This window comes from Dryobates pubescens, chromosome 22, assembly GCF_014839835.1.
Source record: "Dryobates pubescens isolate bDryPub1 chromosome 22, bDryPub1.pri, whole genome shotgun sequence".
Classification (NCBI taxonomy): Eukaryota; Metazoa; Chordata; class Aves; order Piciformes; family Picidae; genus Dryobates; species Dryobates pubescens.
Genome location: NC_071633.1, coordinates 20,071,299 through 20,094,084, shown reverse-complemented (window position 1 = coordinate 20,094,084; position 22,786 = coordinate 20,071,299). Strand labels below are relative to the sequence as shown.

Below are 22,786 nucleotides of genomic sequence, written 5' to 3'. Positions count from 1 at the left end.
GATCAGAAGGGCCTGAGTGGGGAGGCATGAAACATGGGTTACATAGAAACATAGAAAGGTATGGGTTGGAAGGGATCTTAAAACTCATCCAGTTCCAACCCCCTGCCATGGGCAGGGACACCTCCCACCAGCCCAGGTTGCTCAAGGCTTTATCCACCTCCAGGCAGGGGGCAGCCACAGCCTCCCTGGGCAACCTGTTCCAGTGTCTCACCACCCTCACTGTAAAGAATTTCTTCCTCATCTCAAGTCTCAATCTCCCCTCTCCCAGCTCAAAGTCATTGTCCCTCATCCTGGCACTCCCAGCCCTTGTCCAAAGACCCTCCCCAGCTCTCCTGGAGCCCCTTCAGGTCTAAGGTCTCCCTGGAGCCGCCTTCTCTCTAGGCTGAACATCCCCAACTCTGTCAGCCTGTCCCCATAGAGGAGATGCTGCAGCCCTGTGTACAGGGTGGGTGTCCCAACAGCCAGAGCTACAACCTCTGCCCCTCCCAGCCAGAACCATCCCTCCTTTTGGAGTCTACTCTCGGTACTCAAACAGCCACACCTGTGCTACCAGAGCAGCAGCTACCAAAGCCAGACAAATGATGGCACCTTTCCCCAGTGGTGCAGGGTTATGCACAAAAGTCCTTTCTGGTCCCATTTTCTGGCCACTGACAGAGGATTTAATTTGCTTGTGTTTGCAGTTCAGAGCAATTTCAGCCAGAAGAGTGGAGCCTGGGTCTTGTTTAGTTCCCACCCTACCAACGAAATTGCCAGCTACAATCTCCCTACAGGCTCTTTCAGCAGGAAATGCAGCTGGATTCAGATCATGCCAGAACCTCCTGGAATGAGGTGGGGGTTGGTCTCTTCTCCCTAGTATCAGGTGACAGAGAGGAAATAGCCTGAAACTGTGCCAGCGGAGGCTTAGGTTGGAGATGAGAAGCAATGTCTTCCCTGCAAGAGTGGTCAGGGATTGGCACAGGCTGCCCAGGGAGGTGGTGGAGTCCCCATGCCTGGAGATGTTCAAGAAAGCTGTGGATAGCACTTTGGGACTTAGTGGCCACGGTGGTGTTGGGTTGGCAGCTGGACTCAATGACCTTAAGAGGTTTTTTCCAACCCCTCAGTTCTATGAGTTGATGTTTGCAGAAGGTGCAGTGCTAGCAGACAAGGAAGTGATAACATCATCATCTGGAATGGGGCTTTTAATCCCAACAAACCTGCTTGAGAACCTATTGGGAGAGAATTAGCAGAGGATGGGCAGTGTGCTGCCAGAAAGACCCCTCTTTTCATAATCCCTGAGGATTTTTCCAACCTTCCTGGCAGGGTCACCTAGAGAGGGTCACACAGGAACACATCCAGGCAGGTCTGGAATCTCTCCAGGGATGGAGACTCCACCACCCCTCTGGGCAGCCTGCTCCAGGGCTCCAGCACCCTTCAATTAAAGAAGTTCCTCCTCCTGTTCAGATGAACTTCTGGTGTTCCAGTCTGTGCCCACTGCCCCCTGTGCTGTCCCTGGGCACCACTGAACAAAGCCTGGTCCCATCCTCCTGATTCCCACCCTTGAAGTATTGATCAGCATTGATGAGATCCCCCTCAGGCTGCTCTTTTCCTGCCTAGAAATACTAATTCTCTCAGTCTTTCTTCCTCAGACGTTCCAGTGTCCACTCAGCATCTTTGCAGCCCTTTGCTGTGCCCTCTCCAGCAAGTCTCTGCCCTTCTTGAACCAGCAAGCTCAGAACTGGGATTTCCTTAGAGGAGGGAAAATGAGGAGTGGGTACCTGTCCTGCTCTGGTTAAATGCCAGCAGGAGAGGAAAAGGCTCTGCTCTCCATTACATGAATTCATGCAGAACCCCCCATGGCAGGGGGGTTGGAAATGGATGATATTGAAGGTCCCTTCCAACCCAACCCATTCTGTGATTCTATGGACTTGCTTATGGGCCTGGTTGGAAAACTATAATTAAACACATCCTTTTTTGTTGTTGTTGTTCTTTTTCTTGTCTGCAGACATGACAAAGCCTTCAGGATGCCAAAAAGGTATATTCAGTATCAAAATCTCCTGTCCCTCTGGCCTGTCACTGCTCTCCTACCATATGTCTCCTAGGAGTAAGATCCCAACACCTGCCTGCCTTAGAGCCCTGGGGTTCTGCCTGGAACTGCCTGGCAAAAAGCCACCTTTGCCTCTTTCCAGTGCCCTGCCCCAGGTTCAGAAGGTTGAAATTATGAACAGGTTTGCTTTATTAAGTGACAGACACAGGCAGCTACTGGCTTAGATCACACAGAGGGGGGGAAGGAAGAAGCTATTTTAAAATGTAATCTTTTAAGTTTAATATTTAAAGCTTCCTTCTGCCCGAGGATGCAAGAGTCTGGGCTTTATTACTTGTGACTGAAAAGGCAGGAAAATGTAGGGACGCCAAATGTAATTACCCGAGTTAATCAGCATGGCCTGCGAGCATCCACTGGGAGGTGTAGCATGTTCATTAACAGCTGTACCACAGCCTCCCAGCTCTCCAGTAACTGCTCAAACCAGAAAGCCCTAATTCTGTCCTTCCTTTGCTTCAGCAGCAGAAGAGCCTTAACAGCTGCATTTTCTCTTCTCCTGTTGGTTCCAGTTACTCTCAATTGGTCGCAGAGTGGCCTGTGGCTGTGCTGGTGTTGTGCTCAGTGACAGCTGTGGTTTGCACCATGGCTGGTCTGCTTGTTGGGAATCTGCCTGACTTCTCAGAACCCTTAATGGTAAGTCCCTGTGCTTGACACATCAACGAGAACATGAAGAAAATCTGCATCCAACCAAGGATACATTTTTTTTCTGCCATATAAAATGGCCATTTACTTCCTCCCTTCTTTGAAGATAGAGGCAGCGAGGTAGGGCAGTAAATCAAGCACCTTAAAGGCAGCAGAAAAAATGTCCCTGTTTATCAGTAAACTGCTGTCCTTAACTGACATCTTCCCAGTCTGCAACCAAAGCCAAGGTTCCTTCAGGACAGACATAACATGTCAGAGTAACCCACAGCATTTGCTGTTTCTGTGACACCACAGGAAGAGCATAGCCCAGCTCTCAGCAGTGCTGAGGACTCACACACTAACCCTGCTGTGGAGACACGTCTAGCACAAAGTGGGATTGCTCCTTTTCCTACCCCTGCTGGAGGCTGCCCAAAAGGAGTCACTAGGCTGGGTGGAGGAGCTGGCTTTGGCTCCTAGAGTCTCTGTGCCTTTGAAATGGAGAGGCTGCCCTGTGCTGAGCACTGCTGCACCAGGTTTGCCATGCAGGATCCCACATTTGCTAAAGGCATCTCTGTCTCTCATCAATGGAAGAACACAGATATAGACCAAAGTTTATCCAGGAACAGGAAAATTGCTCTCCTTTTGTAAATGTCTATTTCACTTAACGAGGAGGAGAAGAGTCTTATGATCTCAGGGAGAGAGAACCAGAGTCATCCTTGCCCCAAAAAGGAAAGAAAAGGAGAAATGTTTGAATTATGTCAGCCTTGGGAGGGAGCATCTCCAGGGAAAATACAATTTGTGCATCTCTCCAAGACGCTGTAATAAATTCAGCTTCTGTGTCTAGAATGAGGGTGAAGGGAAGCTAAGCTGAATTAAACTGCAAGCTGCTGACAAAGCTCTTTTGCCTGGCTGCAGGGTTTTGAGCCCCGGGACACTGACATTGGCAGGAAGCTGGTTGTCTGGAGGAACATGGAGAGCCACACTGGCTACAAGAAGACGCTCTCCCTTTCTCCCTATGCTGAGAAGAAAAGGTATTTTAGTTTGATTTGAGCAGATCGAGGAAGATGTTATCTGTAAAGTTACAGATTTGATGTTTCAAAGTCTCTGTGTGAATTACAACACATATGGAACCAAGGCACTGGAGAGTTTAAAGTCTGTTTGGCTGTGATGGAGTTATTACCAGGGTTTGAGAGATGGTGTTTGCCCCACTCAGGGCCTTACCATGGCCAGCTCTCCTTCCCTGTGCTCCACACACATGGGCATATCAGGGGTTGGCTTTAGTGGCCTTGAGACCATTCCAAGTCTGTTTGCCTGGCATGGACTTGGGCTCCCTGCTCTGGAAACCAGGAGTTAGGCTCTAAACTCCTCATGTCTTTATGTCACTGTTTAGCTTTAAGAGACTTTAAGAAGTTCCTGTGTTCTGGGCACAAACTAGGATGCAACAAGTTCCACCTGAAGATGAGCAGAAACTTGTTTGGTGTGAGGCTGTTGGAGGCCTGGAGCAGGCTGCCCAGAGAGGTTGTGGTCTCCTCTGGAGAGCTTCCAACCCCCCTGGCCATTGTGCTGCTGGGCAAGCTGCTGGAGTCTGGGGCTTCTGTAACTGCAGAAGCTACTCAGCCCATCTGCACAAGGGGATGCAGCTTCTTATCCTTATGAAGATCCCTGTAAAGGGGCACAATCAACCCAATGTTACAAAGCTCACACCCGGGCAAAGCTCCCTCAAGAACCTTCATGCTCCCATTGTGTTATGTGTGGCATCAGTAACTGTAATTCATAGCCACATGACTTCAGGTTACACAATTCATCTGATCTCTTGCTAGCTATGATGACACTGGCATCAGCAGAGAACAGAAGGCTGCTCAAGGAGAGCAAGAAGTGAGGACACGAAGAATGGTGGAACAGACCTATGGAGCAGATGGTTTCTTTTGTGGTCCCCCAGGTGAGTGAAACCTGGATGGGGTGGAGAGTGTCACACACCCAGAATTCCACAGCACAAGGAACTGCCAGTGCTCAGGGCACTGGGAAATGTTCTGAAAGGGCTCTAAGGAAGCACTGTGTCCACCACAGCCCTGGGAGCTTCCAGCACTTTGGACCTGAGTGATTAGAATTCTAAAGTTTTGTCCTGAAATTCTGGAGCAGGCTGTTTCTCAACTTCTTGCCATATTTCTTTCCATAATACCTGATCTATCATAGTATCAGTCAGACCTTAGAGATCATCAAGTCCAACCTATCACCCAACACCATCTAATCAACTAAACCATGGCACCAAGTGCTTCATCCAGGCTCTTAAGCACTCCCAGGGACAGTGACTCCACCACCTCCCTGGGCAGCACATCCCAATGGCCAATCTCTCTTGCTGGGAAGAGCTTCTTCCTAACATCCAAGCTAAACCTCCCCTGGCACAGCTTGAGACTGTGTCCTCTTGTTCTGGTGCTGGGTGCCTGGCAGAAGAGACCAACCCCCACCTGGCTACAACCTCCCTTCAGGGAGTTGGAGAGAGCAAGAAGGTCTCCCCTGAGCCTTCTCTTCTCCAGGCTAAGCAACCCCAGCTCCCTCAGCCTCTCCTCACAGGGCTGTGCTCCAGACCCCTCCCCAGCTTTGTTGCCCTTCTCTGGACACATTCTATGATTCTACATTTTTTTTCCCCTTAAGAAATGTGACTTAAAAGCAGTGGTACCAGGACTAAAGTGTTCACCATTGACCCACATCAACAGGGAATACGCTAAAACTGGTGTACACCTCACTCCCCCGCTGCTCTTAATCCCTACCTGATCCCATTCCCTTGCTATTCCCACTCCCTCACTGCTCCAGTTCCCTCTGTTCCCTCTCCCTCCCTGTTGTTGTTGGCACAAATGCTGCTGAGAGCTCCTTGGGAGTTCCTGGCTGGATTCAAGCCCCTCACTTGCCCTAGGGGTGCAGAAACAGATGCCAGCGCTCACTGGGCACACACTGGCACCACAGGGACAGGGTTTTGAAAACCTCCCAAGGCTGCTGACACATGGTGAGTGTGGTGGGTTGAAAGGAAAGGCTCCGCTTTCCCTCCCCCACTGAGTAAGAAACCGCAGCTAAAACTCAGTTGGAGGAAAAGCAGACTATATATTTACAAGTATATGTAGGAAGCAGATTACATGTAACACCACAAGTACAGGGATTTTACAATATATACAGGAATATACAGCAAATGAACCCAACCAGAAACCAGACCCCCAACAGAGGGGGGGTGCCCCCTTCATCCCCCTACCTCCCTTCTCCCCCCAAAGAGGTAGAAAAAGAGACAAGGGTGGTTAGCAGGGCAGGAAAAAAAAGAGAGGCCTGGTACAGGAGTTAGTATCTCTTATCTATTAGTTGGCCAGAAGCCCAGAAGTCATCCATCCGAAAGGGAGAGCGGATAAAGGAAGACTGAGAGAAAGTCCCAGCTCCCCTGGGTCCAAGACCATCACCTCCCCCCTTAATTAGCCAATGAAATTCGTTTAGAATACAAAATATTTTATAAACATTTAGCCAGTGTGCCCCTTCCTTAAAGGCACAGCCTCAAACGGTCACTGAGAAGCAGGGATCAAGGCACACAGGCAGATGCTACCTGGCACTACAGTCTTCCTTCAGGGAGTCCTCCAGAGCACTCAGATGAGCGCTGCTGTCTGCACAGAGCCTGCTGCAAACAGCCTGGTTGGTCTTCAGCACCTAATCCTCTTTGAGTTTTTGTTGTAGGTTTTTTCATTTCTTTCTCTTCTCTGTTTCAGAAAAGAGCTATTCCCAGCTGGTGTTTATGTCCACAACTGCTGGGAGCTTATGGAACTTGCAAGCCATTCAGTCCATGTGTCAAATGGAACAAGACAAGGTTAGTAATGTCAGGAGGAACATACATCCATGCTGTCTCTCCCCTGACTACCCAATGGCTTGAGTTGGAAGGGGCCTCAAAGATCATGCACTTCCAACGCCCTGCCATGTGGAGGGACACCTCCCACTAGCAGATGTTGCTAAACTCATCCAGCCTGGCCCTGAGCACTTCCAGGGATGAAGTGTCCAGAACTTTCCTGGCCAACCTGTTCCAGTGTCTCACCACCCTCATAGTAAAGAGCTTCTTCCTAATGTCCAAACTAAATCTACCCTGTTCTAGTTTCAAGCTATTCTCCTTCATCCTATCCCTATAAGCCCTTATAAAAAGTCCCTCCCCAGCTCTCCTGCAGCCCCCTTCAGGTACTGGAAGGGCTACTCTAAGGTCTCTCTGGAGCCTTCTCTTCTCCAAGCTGAACAGACTCAATTCCCTCAGCCTGTCCTTGTAGGGGAGGTGCTCCAGCGCCCTTATCATCTTCATGGCCTCCTCTAGATTTGTGGCACTCCTCTGTAGTCTTTAATGTTTGGCTGAAAGGAAGTCAGACAAAAATAACACACACAACAGAACAGCCTAGAGGATTCCAAAGTATTTCACGTACTTAGCCATACACAGGTGGTTCCACCTGCCACCAAAGTCCAGCTGCAAAGCACCAGATGCCATTAGCATGAATAAATGGACACTGCAAGAGAGCTAAAGGCATCTACCAGAAGGTGGTGAGAATTCTGGGCAGCAGGGCCTAGCTCTGACAATGGAGCTGTCACCTTGGAGATGGTGACAGAGGCTCAAGATGAGCCAGCATGTGCACCGAAGGCCAACAGCATCCTGGTCTATATCAGCAAGAGTGTGGCCAGCAGGACCAGGGCAGGGATTGTCCCCCTGGACTGGGCACTGGTAAGGCTACACCTTGAATCCCAGGTTCCATTTTGGGTCCTCACTCCAAGGAGGACATTGAGGAGCTGGAGCAGGTCCAGAGAATGGCAAGAAAGCTGAGGAAGGGTCTGGAGGACAGGGCTGGGAAAGAGCAGCTGAGGGACCTGGGGCTGTTCAGCCTGGAAAAAAGGAGGCTGAGACCTCCTGTCTCTCTGCAACCCCCTGAAAGAAGATCAGAGCCAGGTGGGGGTCAGCCATTTCTTCCAAGGAACAAGTGGTAGAACAAGAGGAAACAGGATCAAGTTGCATGAGGGGAGCTTTAGGGTGGGCATGAGAAGAGATTCCTTCTTTGAAAGTGTTCTCAAAGACACTGAAACAGGCTGCCCAGGGGGTTGTTTTAATCCTCATCCCTGGAGGGGTTCAAATGATGCAGAGATGTGGTGCTGAGGTGCATGGTTTAACACCAGTCTTGGTAGAGTCAGAGTATGGTTGGACTCGGTGATCTGAAAGGTCTTTTCCAATCAAAACAATTCTATGGGTCTGTGATCCCATGGTGCTCCCTGGTCTCTTTTCCAGATACGCTCCCATGTCCATTTCAGAGACCTCTGCCAGCGCACTGAAGCCAATGAGTGCTGCCCAAGCTGGTCTCTGGGGAACTACATTGCTGTCCTGTACAACAGGTCTTCATGCCTGGAGATAACCCAAGGAGACATCTCCCACACCCTGGCTCTCCTTCGTGCCTGTGCTCCAGACTACCACAAAGGAATCCTCACCCCTTCCTGCATAGGTCCTGAGCCTGGGAGGCAGAAACACACTCAGTGTGCCCAGATCCCAGAGAAGTGTACCCACTTCAATGCCATCTACCAGCTTCTTCACTTCTTGGTCGACAGGGACTTTCTCAGTCCCCAGACAATGGAGTACCAAGTGCCATCTCTCAAGTACAGCATGTTGTTTTTGCCTACCAGGAAAGGTGCATCTATGATGGGCATCTACCTAGACAATCTTCAAGCCTGGGATCTGTTTGATAACTACACATCGATCACCGGAATGGACCTGGGCCTTAAACAGAAACTCTTCCAGCACTACCTTCTGCTGGACACCAAGTACCCAGTCCTGGCAATACTGGCTATTTTTCTAGGCATTTCTTTTTATTTACGCTCAGTCTTTATTACCCTGATGGTCCTGCTTGCCTTTGTCAGCTCCTTAACCATCTCCTACTTCTTGTACAAGGTGGCCTTCAGATTCACCTATTTCCCTTTCATAAATCTGACAGCAGTGGTCATTCTCAGCAGCATTTGTGCCAACCACACCTTTGTCTTCTTTGACCTCTGGAACCTCAGCAAGAGCCAGAACCCTTCCGCTGGGCTCTCCCAGTGGGTGAGCCACACCATGCACCACTTCGGGTATCTGACGCTGGCATCTTGCTTCACCACGGGCGCAGCCTTCTACGCCAGCTACATCAGCAACATCACAGCCATCCGCTGCTTTGCTGCCTACATGGGCACCTCGGTGCTGGCCAGCCTGCTGCTCATGGTGACCTGGCTGCCCTCTTCGGCCGTGCTGTACGAGCGCTACATAGCTGCCGCCTGCCTCTACAAGCCAGAAGACTACTGGAACAAGACAGGCCACAAGAGAGCTGCTCTCTCTCTCCATTACATTCTCAGGGGTCTCCAGAACATGCTGTCTGAAACCTCCAAGCTGCTGTTTGAAAAGCTTCTGCCCTGTGGGGTCATCAAGTTCCGGTACATCTGGATCTGCTGGTTTGCTGCCTTAGCCATAGGAGGTGCCTACATTTCCTGCTCCAACCCCAAGCTCAAGCTCCCAACTCTGGAAACATCATCTGTTCAGGTGTTTAGGCTGAGCCACCCCTTTGAGAGGTACGACTCCGAGTACTGCCACCAGTTCATGTTCCAGAGGCTGGAGCGTGGAGAAGGGCAGCGCATGCCCGTCACCATCGTCTGGGGCATCCTGCCTGTGGATAATGGGGACCACTTCAATCCAAAAAGCAATGGCACCCTAGTGACAGATGTCACCTTCACAATCCAAACTCCTGATGCCCAGAAGTGGCTCTTTGAATTCTGCCAAAAAGTGAAAAACAAAACTTTCTACTACCCTGACACAGAGCAGAAATCCACTGTGTGCTTCATGGAAGAGTTCCTCAGGTGGATGGGCAGTCGCCAATGCTCCCAGCAAGACCACAGCTTCAACCTTTGCTGTAACCAGTTCTCTTTCCCTTATGGAAGTGAAGTCTTCCTACACTGCATCAAAATGATGCTCCTGGAACAGGACAGGGAGGGGACAGGTATGTATGACCTGGGCCTCAGGTTTGACAGGGAGGGAAATCTGGCTGCCTTGGTGCTGCAGTTCCAAACTGTTTATCACTACACCTTCAACTACAGCAAAGCCAAACAATTCTATGAGGAAATCGACCTCTGGCTAAGGGAGGAAATCAAAACTGCCCCTGTGGGGCTTCAGAATGGATGGTTTACCAGTAAACTAGAGCTATACAACCTCCAGCACAGCCTCAGCACAGAAACTATGGTGGTCATGGGGCTCTCCATAGCCGTTTCCTTTGTGGTACTGCTGCTCATTACCTGGAATGTTCTCCTGAGTGTCTTCTCTGTTACTGCCATTGCAGGCACTGTCCTGGTAACTGTTGGCCTTTTGGTCCTCTTGGAGTGGCAGCTGAATGCAGTAGAGTCTCTCTTTATTTCAGCTGCAGTTGGTCTTTCTGTTGACTTTACTGTCAACTACTGCATCTCCTACCACCTGTGCCCCCACTCTGACCGCCTGAGCCGAGTGGCCTTTTCCCTGAAGCAGATGAGCTGTGCCACAGCCATGGCAGCTTCTGCTCTCTTCTCTGCAGGGGTCATCATGCTGCCTGCAACGGTCCTGGTGTATCGGAAGCTGGGGATATTCATCATGATGATCAAGTGCATCAGCTGTGGGTTTGCCAGCTTCTTCTTCCAGTCACTCTGCTGCTTCTTTGGCCCAGAGAAGAACTGTGGGCAGATCCTTTGGCCTTGTGCCCACACCATGAAAGACTATTCTGATGAGTCAGGGCTGAATGGAAACTTTGCCTGTGGAGGGAGTGAAAAGCAAAACCGGCTGCGGAAGGTCCAGGAGTCCAACACTGCCAACGAGCAGTATGAGCTCCAGCCCTTGTCCAGAAAACTCAGTGACAGTTTTGACAACAGCACTTCCACAAGCAAGCTGTCCAACCGGCTCTCAGAAGACACACAAGCTGAAGACATCAGAAGCCCCAGAATAGGAATGCAGCCCTCCCTCAAAAGAGAAAGGCAAAACCTGCAGGAGACCCTTGGAGAGCAGCAGACTGGCCTCTGCCAGTGTCCTGCCCTGCAAACTTCCTCTCCATACAAGCACAGCAGTTCAGAAGCAGAAATGCACAGGGAGAGACTCTGCGGAGACTGTCACTGTTGGAAGTACTGCCCAAAGGCTTGGGATGTGTCTGGGCTGGACCACATCCAGGCAGATGATGTGAAAGAAGAAGGGCAGCTCAATAAATCCCAGTGCTCTAGTGACACTGCCCAGCAGCAGTCAGATTATACCTCAGACAACAGCCATCTCCCTGCTGCTGACACCTACAAGACTCACAGATGCCTTTGTTCTCTTGGCAGCTCTTTTGACATGCTCAACATCTCCAGCGAGACATCCATCAGTGATTTTGAGCAAGGCCTAAAGCTTGCTGAGTCAGCCAGCTCTTGTCCTGACGTCTTGGAGCTGTCCGATTCCTACAGCCAGACAGAGAGAGGCTACCTGAATGGGAAGAGAGATACCCTGCGGCTGGACCTGAGGGAGACTGTCTTTGATGTCTCTCCAGCAGCATCACAGCAGAACAGCTCTTCATGGAAGAACCGCTTTGGCCTGGGGAGCGAAGGTCCAGTTGTGCTACCCAACAGCCAGCCAGGCATGCCTGATGTTTGGATCAAACGATCCAGCGCACCAAGTTCTGGCTACAACAGCTGAAGCCTTGCAGGCAACACAGCTGTGCTGCTGGGGGAAGGGGAAGCTGAAATCTCTGTACATATGAGTGTTTGTCTGCCCACCTCTCCTAGAGCAGAGATTGGTTCTTAGGTTTCAGCTGTGCAATACCTATCTTTCCACAGAACCCGAGATCTCAGACTAGGGAGAGGATGCGAGGCCAGTCTGGCTGGAGTCTGAGCCCTCAGACCTTCCGAGTGTCTGGTGCCATACTCGCAGAACGTATGGAGAAAGCCTGTTTTGTCATTTCCTACAAGGTGATGGGATTTTGGTTTTGTGCCAAGTTCACACAGGAGGGAAATAACCTCACCAGGTTTCTAAGAGAGAAAGAGCTCATGTGAAAAAATACATAATCCAGCCCCCAAACCTGCAGCTACTGGAAATATAGCTATCAAGGGAGGAGTGTATTGTTAATCAAAAAAACAAAGTCCTTCATTGTCTGCTGAATCAGAAACTCCCTTATAGAGTCACAGAACTGTTTGGGTTGGAAGAGACCTCTAAGTTCATTGAGTCCAACCATCAACCCAACACCACCATGGCCATTAAACCATGTCCCAAAGTGCCATGTTCATGTTTCTTGGATGCCTCCAGGGATGGTGATCCCACCACCGCTCTGGGCAATGCAAAGCCCAGGTTCATAGATGTCATCAAAGTCATTAAAATATTATTTAGAAAACCTCCTTGAGCCTTCTGAGTTGCTAAGAGTCTCTTGCTGACCATGCAGGAGGCAGCAGAAACCAGCCCAAACCTATTTGCAGTAGCAATTTGAGTTTGCTTGATCAGCAACAAAAAAATCTAGTGCTGCCAAAGATACCCAGTGTGAATGTTCCCTTTGAGAAGGCTGTCCTCGTCCCCTCAGTGGCTCACCTCCAGAGCTTGCTCCCACTTGAGGCATTCCCCAAAATCATGTAACTTCTAAAAATTATCTGGTGAATCTTGAATTTCACCTTTCTTTTGTTGGTGGTGGTTTGTTCTTTTTTCCTCTACCAAAAAAAAAAACAGGAAAACAAACACTCCCTTGCCTTTAGCTGTTGAAAAAAAGAGAAAACATTCTTGAGAAAAGTTGACATAAAATAAATGCTTCTGAGAAATTTTCCTAAAGCAGTGATGCGTCATTTTCACTGGAAACATTGTGGTTCATTGTCACAGAATTATATAACCATAGAACTGTAAAGGTTAGAAGAGACCTTTGAGAGCACTGGGTCCGACCGTTTGCCTAGAGCTCACAACCCAAGCACTGCTGTTAAGCTACTGCCACTAAATGACACCTTTCAGTACCACATCCACACAGCCTTCAAACCCCTCCAGGGATGGTGACTCCACCACCTCCCTGGGCAGCCTGCTCCAGTGCCTGAGAACCTTTGCTGTGATGAAATAGTTCCTAATATCCAACCTGAACCTCCCCTGGCACAACTTGAGGCTGTTTCCTCTTGTCCTGTCACGTATTCCTTCGGCAATCTGTGAAACTGTGAGAAGACATTGACCCCCAGCTGGCTCCAACCTCCTTTCAAGGAGTCGTAGAGAGCCAAAAAGCCTCCGCTCAGTCTCCTTTCTCCAGGCTGAACATCCCCAGGTCCCTCAGATGCTCCTCACAAGACCTGTACCCCTGTAAGAGCAGAGCTGACCTATCTGGCTTCAGGATCTGAGAGCTGCCTCGGGCAGAAATGCCACCAAACACACTGGTGACCCTACCACCAGCCTCTGCTGAGGACAGGGGTGCCACACACAGACTCCACTGCTGGAAATCAGTTGTGTGGAGAAGAACCTTGGAGTCCGGGTGTGCAGTAAGTTGCCCACGAGCCAGCAACGTGCCCTTGTGGCCAAGGCGGCAAATGGTCCCCTGGGGGCACGAAGAAGAGTGTGGCCAGCAGGCCCAGGGAGGTTGTCCTCCCTCTCTGCTCTGTCCTGGTGAGGCCACACCTGGAGTCCTGTGTCCAGTTCTGGGCTAAAGGTGTGGGACAAGGGGACGTGGTCACACTCTTGTCAGTGGTGCCCAGGGACGGGGCAAGGGGCAGACGGCACAAACTGGACCCCAGGAGGCTCCACCTGACAGTAAGGAGAAACTTGTTTGGGTGCTGGAGCAGGCTGCCCGGAGAGGCTGTGGAGTCTCCAAACACCCCGCCCCGGACGCTGTGCTCCCGGGCGAGCTGCTGCGGGCGCCCCGCTTCAGCAGCAGGCTTGGACCGGACGACCTCCAGCGGCCGCCCCGGCTCCCCACCGCCCTGCGCCTGCGCCGCTGGCCGAGGCGGGGCCGGGCCCTGCGCAGCCGTTTGGCGGCAGCCGGATTCAAACGGTGTGGGCGCGGGAGTGTGGCAGCCCTGGAGGGCAAGGCTCCGCTTTCCCGCATCCCTGTTCCCAGCGTGGGACACCGCGCCGGGATCCGCTCAGGTGCGTGAGCGCCGCGGGCTGCAGGGGCCGGGGCTGCTCCGCCACGGGACGGTGGAGCCCTGGGACTGGGAACCGGGCCGGGCGGCGGTATGTCCTGGGAGCCCCTGGGCCCTTGGTGGCCTTTGCAGGAGCGCTGGTGGACAGCAAGTTCACCATGAGCGGCCAGGGTGCTCCTGTGGCCGAGAAGGGCAACAGGCTCCGGGGGGCACGGAGAAGAGTGTGGCCAGCAGGTCCTCCTCCCCCGCTGCTCTGCCGAGGCCACGACCGGGCCTGGGTCCAGCTTGAGGGACAGGGAACTCCTGGGGAGAGTCCAGTGGAGGCTCTGAGGATGCTGAGCGGCCTGGGGAATCTCTGTGAGGAGCAAAGGCTGAGAGCCCTGGGGCTGGGAGCCTGGACACCAAGCTGTGTAGTGCTGCTGACGGCTGGAGGGAAGGGACCCGGCCCAGCTGCAGAGCTGGGCCCAGGACAGCCTCATGAGGTTCAACAAGACCAAAGGCAAGGTCCTGCAGCTGGCTCAGGACAATGCCAGGCACTGCTATAGGCTGGGCAGGGACTGGCTGGAGAGCAGCCCTGAAGAAAATGCCTTGGGGGTGCTGGGGGAGGAGAAGCTCAGCAGGAGCCAGCAGGGAGCACTTGCAGCCCAGAGAGCCAAGCAGAGCCTGGGCTGCAGCCAGAGAAGTGTGGCCAGCAGGGCCAGGGAGGGGATTCTGCCCCTCTGCTCCACTCTGCTGAGCTCTACGCCTGGAGCTCTGGGTCCAGTTTGGGAGCCCCTGTGCCAGGAAGGATCGGGAGGTGCTGGAAGGTGTCCGGAGAAGGGCCACGAGGAGGAGCAGAGGGCTGGAGCTGCTCTGCTATGAGGACAGACTGAGAGAGTTGGGGTTGTGCAGTCTGGAGAAGAGAAGGCTCTGAGGAGTCCTTCTTGTGGCCTTCCAGTATCTGAAAGGGGCTCCAAGAAAGCTGGGGAGAGACTTTTGAGGGTGTCAGGGAGTGATAGGGCAGGGGGGATGGAGAAAAAAAATAGGAGTAAGTTGTTGAGGATTGGCTTAGGGGGAAAGGACATGGGTCCCAGCAACATCTGTGCAATTTAGGCCTTGAAGGACTTTCTGTTGAAAATATAGGAATGGAGTAGGAGTTGTGGAAAAGTGCTGATTGCCTGGTATGCTAAGGTCAAGCTGCCCCTGAGAAGAGACAAACAAGATGAGGAGGTGGTGAGATCTGGGGAGAAGAGCAATTAGCCTGAGTAGAAAAAAAACACGGTAGTGAAATGATGATGTAACTGTTTAGAGATAAACCAATAGTATGTGTTAAATTAGAATTGAATTAACTGTGTATAAGATAAGACTATAAATAATGAAGCGTGGAACAATAAAGTTGGATGATTTCTATCACTCATATCGAGTGTTGTCCTCCCTGTCTCGGTTCCCGTCAGTAGGTACATTCAGATTGGATGTTAGGAAGAAGTTGTTGCCCGTGAGGGTGGTGAGGGCCTGGCACAGGCTGCCCAGGGAGGTGGTGGAAGCCTCACCCCTGGAGGTGTTTGCAGCCAGGCTGGATGTGGCTGTGAGCAACCTGCTGTAGTGTGAGGTGTCCCTGCCCATGGCAGGGGGCTGGGACTGGATGATCTTTGAGGTGCCTTCCAACCCTGACAATTCTGTGATTCTGAGTCTATGAATTTACTTCAGTGTTTCCACTACCTACAATTCAGAAAAAGCCTACATTTTGCTGAGCAACAGGACTGAAATATCCAGACCCCCTCCACAAAGGTAGGGGGACTTAAAATGGTTCTTTTGTCACTACACAGAAGACCTTATTTTCAAAATAAGGTCTACAGTCCATCAGAGCTACCACATGTTGTGACTTCTATGTAAAGTAAGAAGAACATGCCCTTAGAGATGCTGACTTGGTCTAGGGGAAGGTGTCCCTGCTGCCCCTGGCAGGGGGGTTAGAACTAGATCACAGAATCACCAGAGTCGGAAGTGGCCTCTAAAGGTCATCTAGTTTAACCCCCCTGCCTCCTGCTTTCATCTCCCCAACACAGCTCCTGCTCCCCCCAGTAAGGAGGCCCAGCCAGCACCCACAGGTGATATTGAAGTAGACATCAACATTCTTCCTACCTAGCCGGGGGGCCACCAGGCCCCCCGGCCTTTGTTGTCACCACCACCATCACCCAGTGTGCACCATGGGCACTCACCAGTGATGAGAGGAGGATCCTCCAGCCCAGATGGGCTCAGCTTGGGGCTTCTGTGTTTCCTGGAGGGGATTAAATAGTGTGGGGGGGGTGGGGTGTAAAGTGGCCACACCTGGGGTGGGAGGAGACTCCAACAGAACCCAGGTGCTCTGGGATTTGCAGGGGGAAAGGGGCAGAGGTGGTGGTGAAAGGAGGGGATTTTAAAATAACTTCCTTTTCCATAAATCTTTCCTAATGCACAACTGCAGTTCATGATTGGCTTTGCCTCCATGCAACAAGAACAAACCCATCCATACTTCATGAAACGAAGCACAGTGGTGGCTCTTACAATGAAATCTTTCCATGGCTATCACTTTGCTTGGCAGGACAATCTGTGCTTTTCAGATCAAAATAACAAGTGTTAATACTTAAAGGAGTTCTCCAAGAGTGAATTTATCCCTTGGGGAGCCTGGAGAAGCAGGGATGCTCCCCTTGTTGCATAGTTACAACATGAATACAGACTCTGCTGGAGGGGACAGGTAGCAGCTCTCATTCTGATCCATTAGGCTGTAAGAGCAGTGCAAGGCTGCAATTCCCTCTGAAGGTCTGGCTAAGCATTCTCCTCCATGGATGAATCAGGTCCATGGGAAGTTCAGGTCCATAGGAAGTTAAGGTCCATGCTTAGCACTCCTTATGTCTTTCTTTCCTGCAACATCATTCTTCAGAATCATAGAATCTTGCTCTCTACAACTACCTGAAGGGAGGTTGTAGCCAGGTGGGGGTTGGTCTCTTCTGCCAGGCACCCAGCACCAGAACAAGAGGACACAGTCTCAAGCTGTGCCAGGGGAAATTTAGGCTGGATGTTAGGAAGAAGATCTTCACAGAAATAGTGACTGGCCATTGGAATGTGCTGCCCAGGGAAGTGGTGGAGTCACCATCACTGGAGGTGTTTAAAAAAAGGATTTGATGTGGCACTTAGTTGCATGGTTTAGTTGATTAGATGGTGTTGGGTGATAGGTTGAACTCAATGATCTCAAAGGTCTTTTCCAACCTAGTTAAGTCTGTGAGAAGAGCAGCCCCAGAGGGGATCTGAGCAATGCTCAGCAAGGGATAAAGGAGCTGTAAGGGACAAAGGGCTGGGGCCAGACTCTTGTCAGTGGTGCCCAGGGACAGGACAAGGGGCACGGGGCACAAACTGGACCCCAGGAGGTTCCATCTGAACAGGAGGAGAAACTTTGGTGTGAGGGTGCTGGAGGCCTGGAGCAGGCTGCCCAGAGAGGTTGTGGAGTGTCCTTCTCTGGAGAGCTTCCAACCCCCCCTGGCCATTGTGCTGCTGGGCAAGCTGCTGTGGGTGCCCTGCTGGAGCAGGGGGGTTGGACTGGATGCTCTCCAGAGGTCCCTTCTAGCCCCCACCATGCTGGGATGTGTGAAATCCAATTACAGGCTTTATTCACCTGCTTGGTCTCTGTTTGAGACTTTGATTAACCTTTTTTTCACGAATGTGCACCTTTGTGCCCTGTTCCAGTGCTGGGTGTACAGACCCTCTGTCTCCTGCTCACTGAAGACCATGGTGTACTGAGGCTTACAGATAGTTTCCTTTAGATGCTGTGACTCCTACAACCATTTGATGCTGCTTACAGCACTGCAGAGATGTAAGGCACCCAGGCTTCATGTTCCAAACAGAGATCTAGTCTGTATCAGAGGAAACTCCCACATTACTCTGATTTCAATATGGTTGTGATGTTGGGAAAACTTTTAACTCAAGGGGAAAACCTGCTTCCTAAACACACTGTGGGAGCCAGCTGTTCCTTAAAGCCAGATCAGCTTTGCTCGGAGGCTATAATTCCCCACAGTGGGTTTTTTGGAGGTGTATCAACCCAACACTACCATGGCCACTAAACCACGCTCCCAGCTTTCTTGAACACCTTCAGGGGTGATGACTCCACCACCTCCCTGGGCAGCCTGTTCCAATGCCTGACCACTCTTGCAGGAGAGATACTGTTTCTAAATCCAACCTAAACCTCCCCTGGCACAATTTCAGGCCATTTCCTCTCATCCTATCACCTGATACTAGGGAGAAGAGACCAACCTCAACCTCGCTGCAACCTTCTTTCAGGGAGTTGTATAGAGCAATGAGGTCTCACCTCAGCCTCTTCTCCAGGCTGAACAACCCCAGATCCCTCAGCTGCTCCTCACAGGACTTGTGGTTCAGCCCCACAGTGTGAAGGGCCCAAAACTGAACCCCAGATTGGAAGCGTGGCCTCCCCAGTGCCAAGTCCAGGGGAACACAGAGGGTCACAGAGCATGGGAACAGGTTCCCCAGAGGGGTTGTGGAGTCTCCTTCTCTGGAGACTTTCCAGCCCTGTCTGGATGTGTTCCTGTGTGACCTGTGCTGGATTCCTTGGTCCTGCTCTGGCAGGGAGTTTGGACTCAATGATCTCTGGAGGTCCCTTCCAGCCCCTTACATCCTGTGATCCTGTGACAATCCCTGCCCTGGTCCTGCTGGCCATACTCTTTCTGACACAGACCAGGATGCTGTTGGCCTTCTGTGTACATGCTGGCTCATCTTGAGCCTCTGTCACCATCTCCAAGGTGACAGCTCCATCGCCAGAGCTAGGTCCTGCTGCTCTCAACCACCATCCTCAAGGTCCTATCCTGCTGGGCAGTTTCCAGCCACTCTGCTCACAGCCTGGAGCTTTCATCCAGTAGTTGAGTGTGTTATGCTGCTCACTTGCTGACTGTGGTGTTTTCCCTGTTGTCTTTTTTTCTTGCAGAAATGCAAACAGATTTTTCTTCAAAGAAACCATGTGGCAGCAAAGCAGCAGAGATGGAGTTCAGCAAAGATCCCAATTTCAGCTCAGGTGTTTCAGTGGAAGGTGCCTCAAAAGCTACAAAGCAAGGGTAAATGGAAGTAAAATGCTGATAGGTTTACTTGGCAAATGCCTTAAAGATGGCTTTGCATTTTGCATCTGCCAGAATGTGGTGGTCTTCTAGTAATTGTATTTTAACCATCTTTTAAGGTTGCCTAAATCTGGCAAGAAAGTGGAGCCACCTTCAAAGATGACAGCTGCAAGAGGGTATGTGTCCTCAAACCTCTGTTAGCTGCCCTCATGCAGCAGTGTTCCCTCTTGTGCAGCTTTCTTGCCAAGATTGCTGATGCAAGCTCTTGGTGAGAAAGAATAGCAAATGCTTCAAAAAGGGCATGCTTGTGGAAGTAAAAGAGCAAGTGTGTGATACTTGTGGGTTTTCCCCTCAGTCTTTGACGTTTGACTCTACAGACTTCCCAGAAGATACAATCTACAAGGAGGGCTGCAGATGAAGGTGCTGGAAACAGAAAATCAGCAGCTACGCTCCAAACTGACAGAAGCAGGGGTAAGAAGAAGGGGGGGAGATAAATAAATCATTGACTAATTCTTACATTCTGATCCCTACAGCATCACATCAAAGGCTTTGCTGTTCCTTTTCCTGCCTCCTTTAGAAGACAGTAGAGTTTGGGTGGGCTGGGTTTTCTTCCCTGTCAACTGTGGTATCTTCTAGAACCTGGAAATCCGCAGAGATGCAGAGGTATTTGGATGGATCATGCACCCAGATTGCTGTTAAATAGTCATCAGAGCTCACAACTCTACACTTGAATGAAAATGTATTAAAACAGCCTCAATATTGCCAGATGCTTCCTAGTTACATCTGCAGAAACTGTAAATAATCACTTGCTACTGATGGTTTGAGGTCTATCAGTTCTTTTCCTTCCATAGTCCCTGAACCCATCAGTGTGGTGTGAAAGCACATGCAGTGTTGAAGCTGTGTGTTCAGGAATGGGAATCATCTCATTTTAGTAAGAAAGAAAGGATGGTGGAAAAAGGACCTGGGGGTGTTGGTCAGCAGTAGCTGAAGATGAGCCAGAGTGTGCCCAGGTGGCCAAGAAGGCCACCAGCAGCCTGGCCTATTTATTACCAGCAGGGCTAGGACAGAATCAGGGGAGTTAGACTAGATGATCGCCAGAGGTCCCTTCCAGCCCCAACATGCTGGGATTCAGTGATGTTTATCCCACAGCTTGATTTCCTTGAGAGCTTTTGAGACCTCCTGTGAGATGTTCAAATAGCTTCTGACCCTGTCAGCTGGATCACCCTAATCCACAGGCTTACTGATTCTCTTGGAGAGCTGCCTTCAACTTGTGAGGCTGATCAGCTTACCCCATCGCCTGTAATATCTGAAGTGTGCAGAGAATAGTGTTGTGGGTAAAGATTCCAGGACACCCTTTTCTTCCCAGGCTTCATGTGCTCCTCAGTGCAGCAAACTCCTGGATTATCTGTATATCCAAGAGGGAGCAGAATGAGAGACACTGGGGTTGCATAAAAGGAATTTATGTCTTGGGTCTGTTTTTTTCTAGTAATGGCTACAAGGTGCAGATGTGATCAATGCACGAATCACAGAATGGTAGGGGTTGGAAGGGACCTCTGTAGATTGAGTCTAACCCCCCTGCCAACACAGGGTCACCTAGAGGTCACACAGGAACACATCCAGATGGACTTGGACTCTCTCCAGACATGGAGACTCCACCACCGCTCTGGACAGTCTGCTCCAGGGCTCCAGCACCCTTAAATTGAAGAAGCTCCTCCTCGTGTTTAAACGAACTTCTGATGCTGAAGTTTGTGCCCTTCACCCCTTGCCCCATCAGTGGCCACCACTGAAGACAGACTGGTCCCATTCTCCTGACACCCACCCTTGAAGTATTGATCAGCACTGGTGAGATCCCCCTCAGGCTGCTCTTCTCCAGCCTAAACCACCCCAATTCTCTCGGTCTTTCCTCATCAGAGACATGTTCCAGGCCCCTCAGCATCTTTGTAGCCCTGAATCTTTTCAAGAAGTAGGAGTAAGGGTCAGCAACAGACACATCTGCTGTGGCGGCAGAGACAGGCAGGCAAGATCTGATCCTTGGTGCTAGCAGAGCACCTGTTGAGCCATTGGTGATACCAAGTGATGCCAACGAGAAGAAAATCTCCTTGGAAACTTGGTTTAATTACAATCTGTGTCCATGACAGGGTACTATAAAGGATTTGAAGGAGGAGAAGGGATTGATGATGGTAGAAATTGAGAAACTCAAGAAGTCTCAGGAGATCTGCATGACGATCCTAGCAAGAAGAAACATCGACCCTGGTAAGGACTGCACTTCACACTTGCTGTCCTCTTCATGGAATATTTACACTCTGCTTCCCAGTGCTGTTGCAACTCCAGGGTGGGCTTTTCTTGAAGCTGAAGAGAAAAAGCTGCTTCCTGTGGTAGGCTTTGTCCTACTTGGAAAATTTAATCTTTGTTGCTGGAGAAAGTTACTTTGAAAAGCTCTTGAAAGTAAAACTATCTGTGCATCAGCAGCTCACCAACACATCCCATCAATTAGTTACAGGCAGCAAGATTTTGGAAGAAGACGAGAAGGCCCAAGAAAACCAGAAGCATGTACAGGTAAGAATGTTTTGAAAGAGCAGTCAGAGGTAAATGGGCTTTGAGAGGTCCTGTGAGCTACTGAGGCTGTGGAGGTAGCTGCTGAGACTTGCATTTTGTCACATGTGAAACTGCTTTTCTGTTGGCTCTTCAGAAGCTTGTGGAAGAACTGAAGCAGTTTAATCAAGCAGCTGCAGAAGAAAGGGAGGCACTTCAGGTAAGGCACTGACTTTGTGAAGAGTGTGACCTCCTGATGCTGTGTGACATCCTGAAGGGCATTTTGCTGCTCCCAGTACTGCTCTGTTCTCTGAATGACCCAGAAAGCCTGCAGTGTTTCTCCTCACATTACACACAAAACACAGCTGATGGCCACAGAGTCACAGACTGGTTTGGGTTGAAGGGACCTTTAAAAGTCATAATACAGTCATCAGGAGCATCTTGAATCATTTCCAGTTCAATCATACAACTGACCTTGAAAAAAGGCAGACAGTGCAGGTGATACTAATGACTGGTAGCTTTTAATTCAGGTTGGATCAGTTCCAGAGTAAAGGTGGTGTCAGCAGTGGACCAGAGCTGTCACTGCTTAGACCAGCTCATCTCCAGAGAGAGTTTTTGAGGCTGGTGCAGGTGATTGCAAGCACCACTAGCAGAAGACTCTGGCTCTTGAATCAAATCTTCTGAATTCCAGTTTAACTTGGAGACTGTGACCTCAGGCTGTCCCTCTGGGAACTGAGGGGCAGACAAGCAGCTTCAATAACATCTACCTGCTGACCAGGAGAGTCACTAAACTATAATTGTGTGACCATTGGTAACAGCCAATCACTGTAAGACTTCCTAAACTTTAGACTTTGCTTCCCAGTGCTGTTCTAACTCCTCAGTCCTAAACTGAGGTTTTCCTCAAGGAAATGGGGTGAGAGAGATCCTAGTCAGGGCAGACTGATCTCAGCTTAGCAGGGAAGACCCTGCTTGAAGAGTGCAGGTGCTTCAGAAATTGACTTTGCTCTTCAGTACTTTGGTGTTAGGAAAATGCATTCCCCAACCTCTCTAAACCTTGTGTGCTTTGACTCCTGGTGTCCCCCAGCCTCTCTGAATATTGTGTTCCCTGACGTCTCCACACAGGCATGGATGGCCAAGTGTCAGGCAGCCAGAGCAGAGATGCAGCAGCAGGCCGTGGAGAGGCGTGCCTTGCATCAGGCACAAATGAGGGAGTGCACGGCAATCCTCGAGGAGATTGAGCAGCTCCTGGACATGTGAGCTGGAGGCTGGACTGTACTCTCTGCGTTTTGATGGTTTGTTCCATGTTGAGGGGTCTCTCTACTTCTCAAACCTACATCTTACTTGGTGGCCTTAACCAGTGGGAGGGTGTGTTGCTGGAGTTAGAGCAGCATGG

General features: G+C 50.6%; 2 protein-coding genes across 2 annotated transcripts in view; both read left to right on the top strand.

The window, feature by feature from the left end:
- Positions 1-11,582, top strand: part of DISP2 (dispatched RND transporter family member 2) — a 17,329-nt gene extending 5,747 nt beyond the window's left edge. Inside the window, exons 3-8 of the mRNA XM_054171723.1 lie at positions 1,982-2,011; positions 2,587-2,710; positions 3,614-3,729; positions 4,519-4,637; positions 6,439-6,536; positions 7,980-11,582. Coding sequence (XP_054027698.1) covers positions 1,982-2,011; positions 2,587-2,710; positions 3,614-3,729; positions 4,519-4,637; positions 6,439-6,536; positions 7,980-11,390 — 3,898 coding nt within the window. The 3' untranslated portion in view covers positions 11,391-11,582. The remainder of the gene's footprint in view (positions 1-1,981; positions 2,012-2,586; positions 2,711-3,613; positions 3,730-4,518; positions 4,638-6,438; positions 6,537-7,979) is intronic.
- Positions 11,558-22,786, top strand: LOC128898330 (uncharacterized). Its single transcript, XM_054171722.1, has 10 exons — positions 11,558-11,662; positions 13,553-13,793; positions 13,922-14,146; positions 18,675-18,861; positions 18,981-19,037; positions 19,239-19,332; positions 21,000-21,114; positions 21,356-21,417; positions 21,551-21,613; positions 22,516-22,786. Exons 1-10 carry the CDS (start codon positions 11,558-11,560, stop codon positions 22,648-22,650), a joined length of 1,284 nt encoding a protein of 427 aa, XP_054027697.1. The 3' UTR covers positions 22,651-22,786.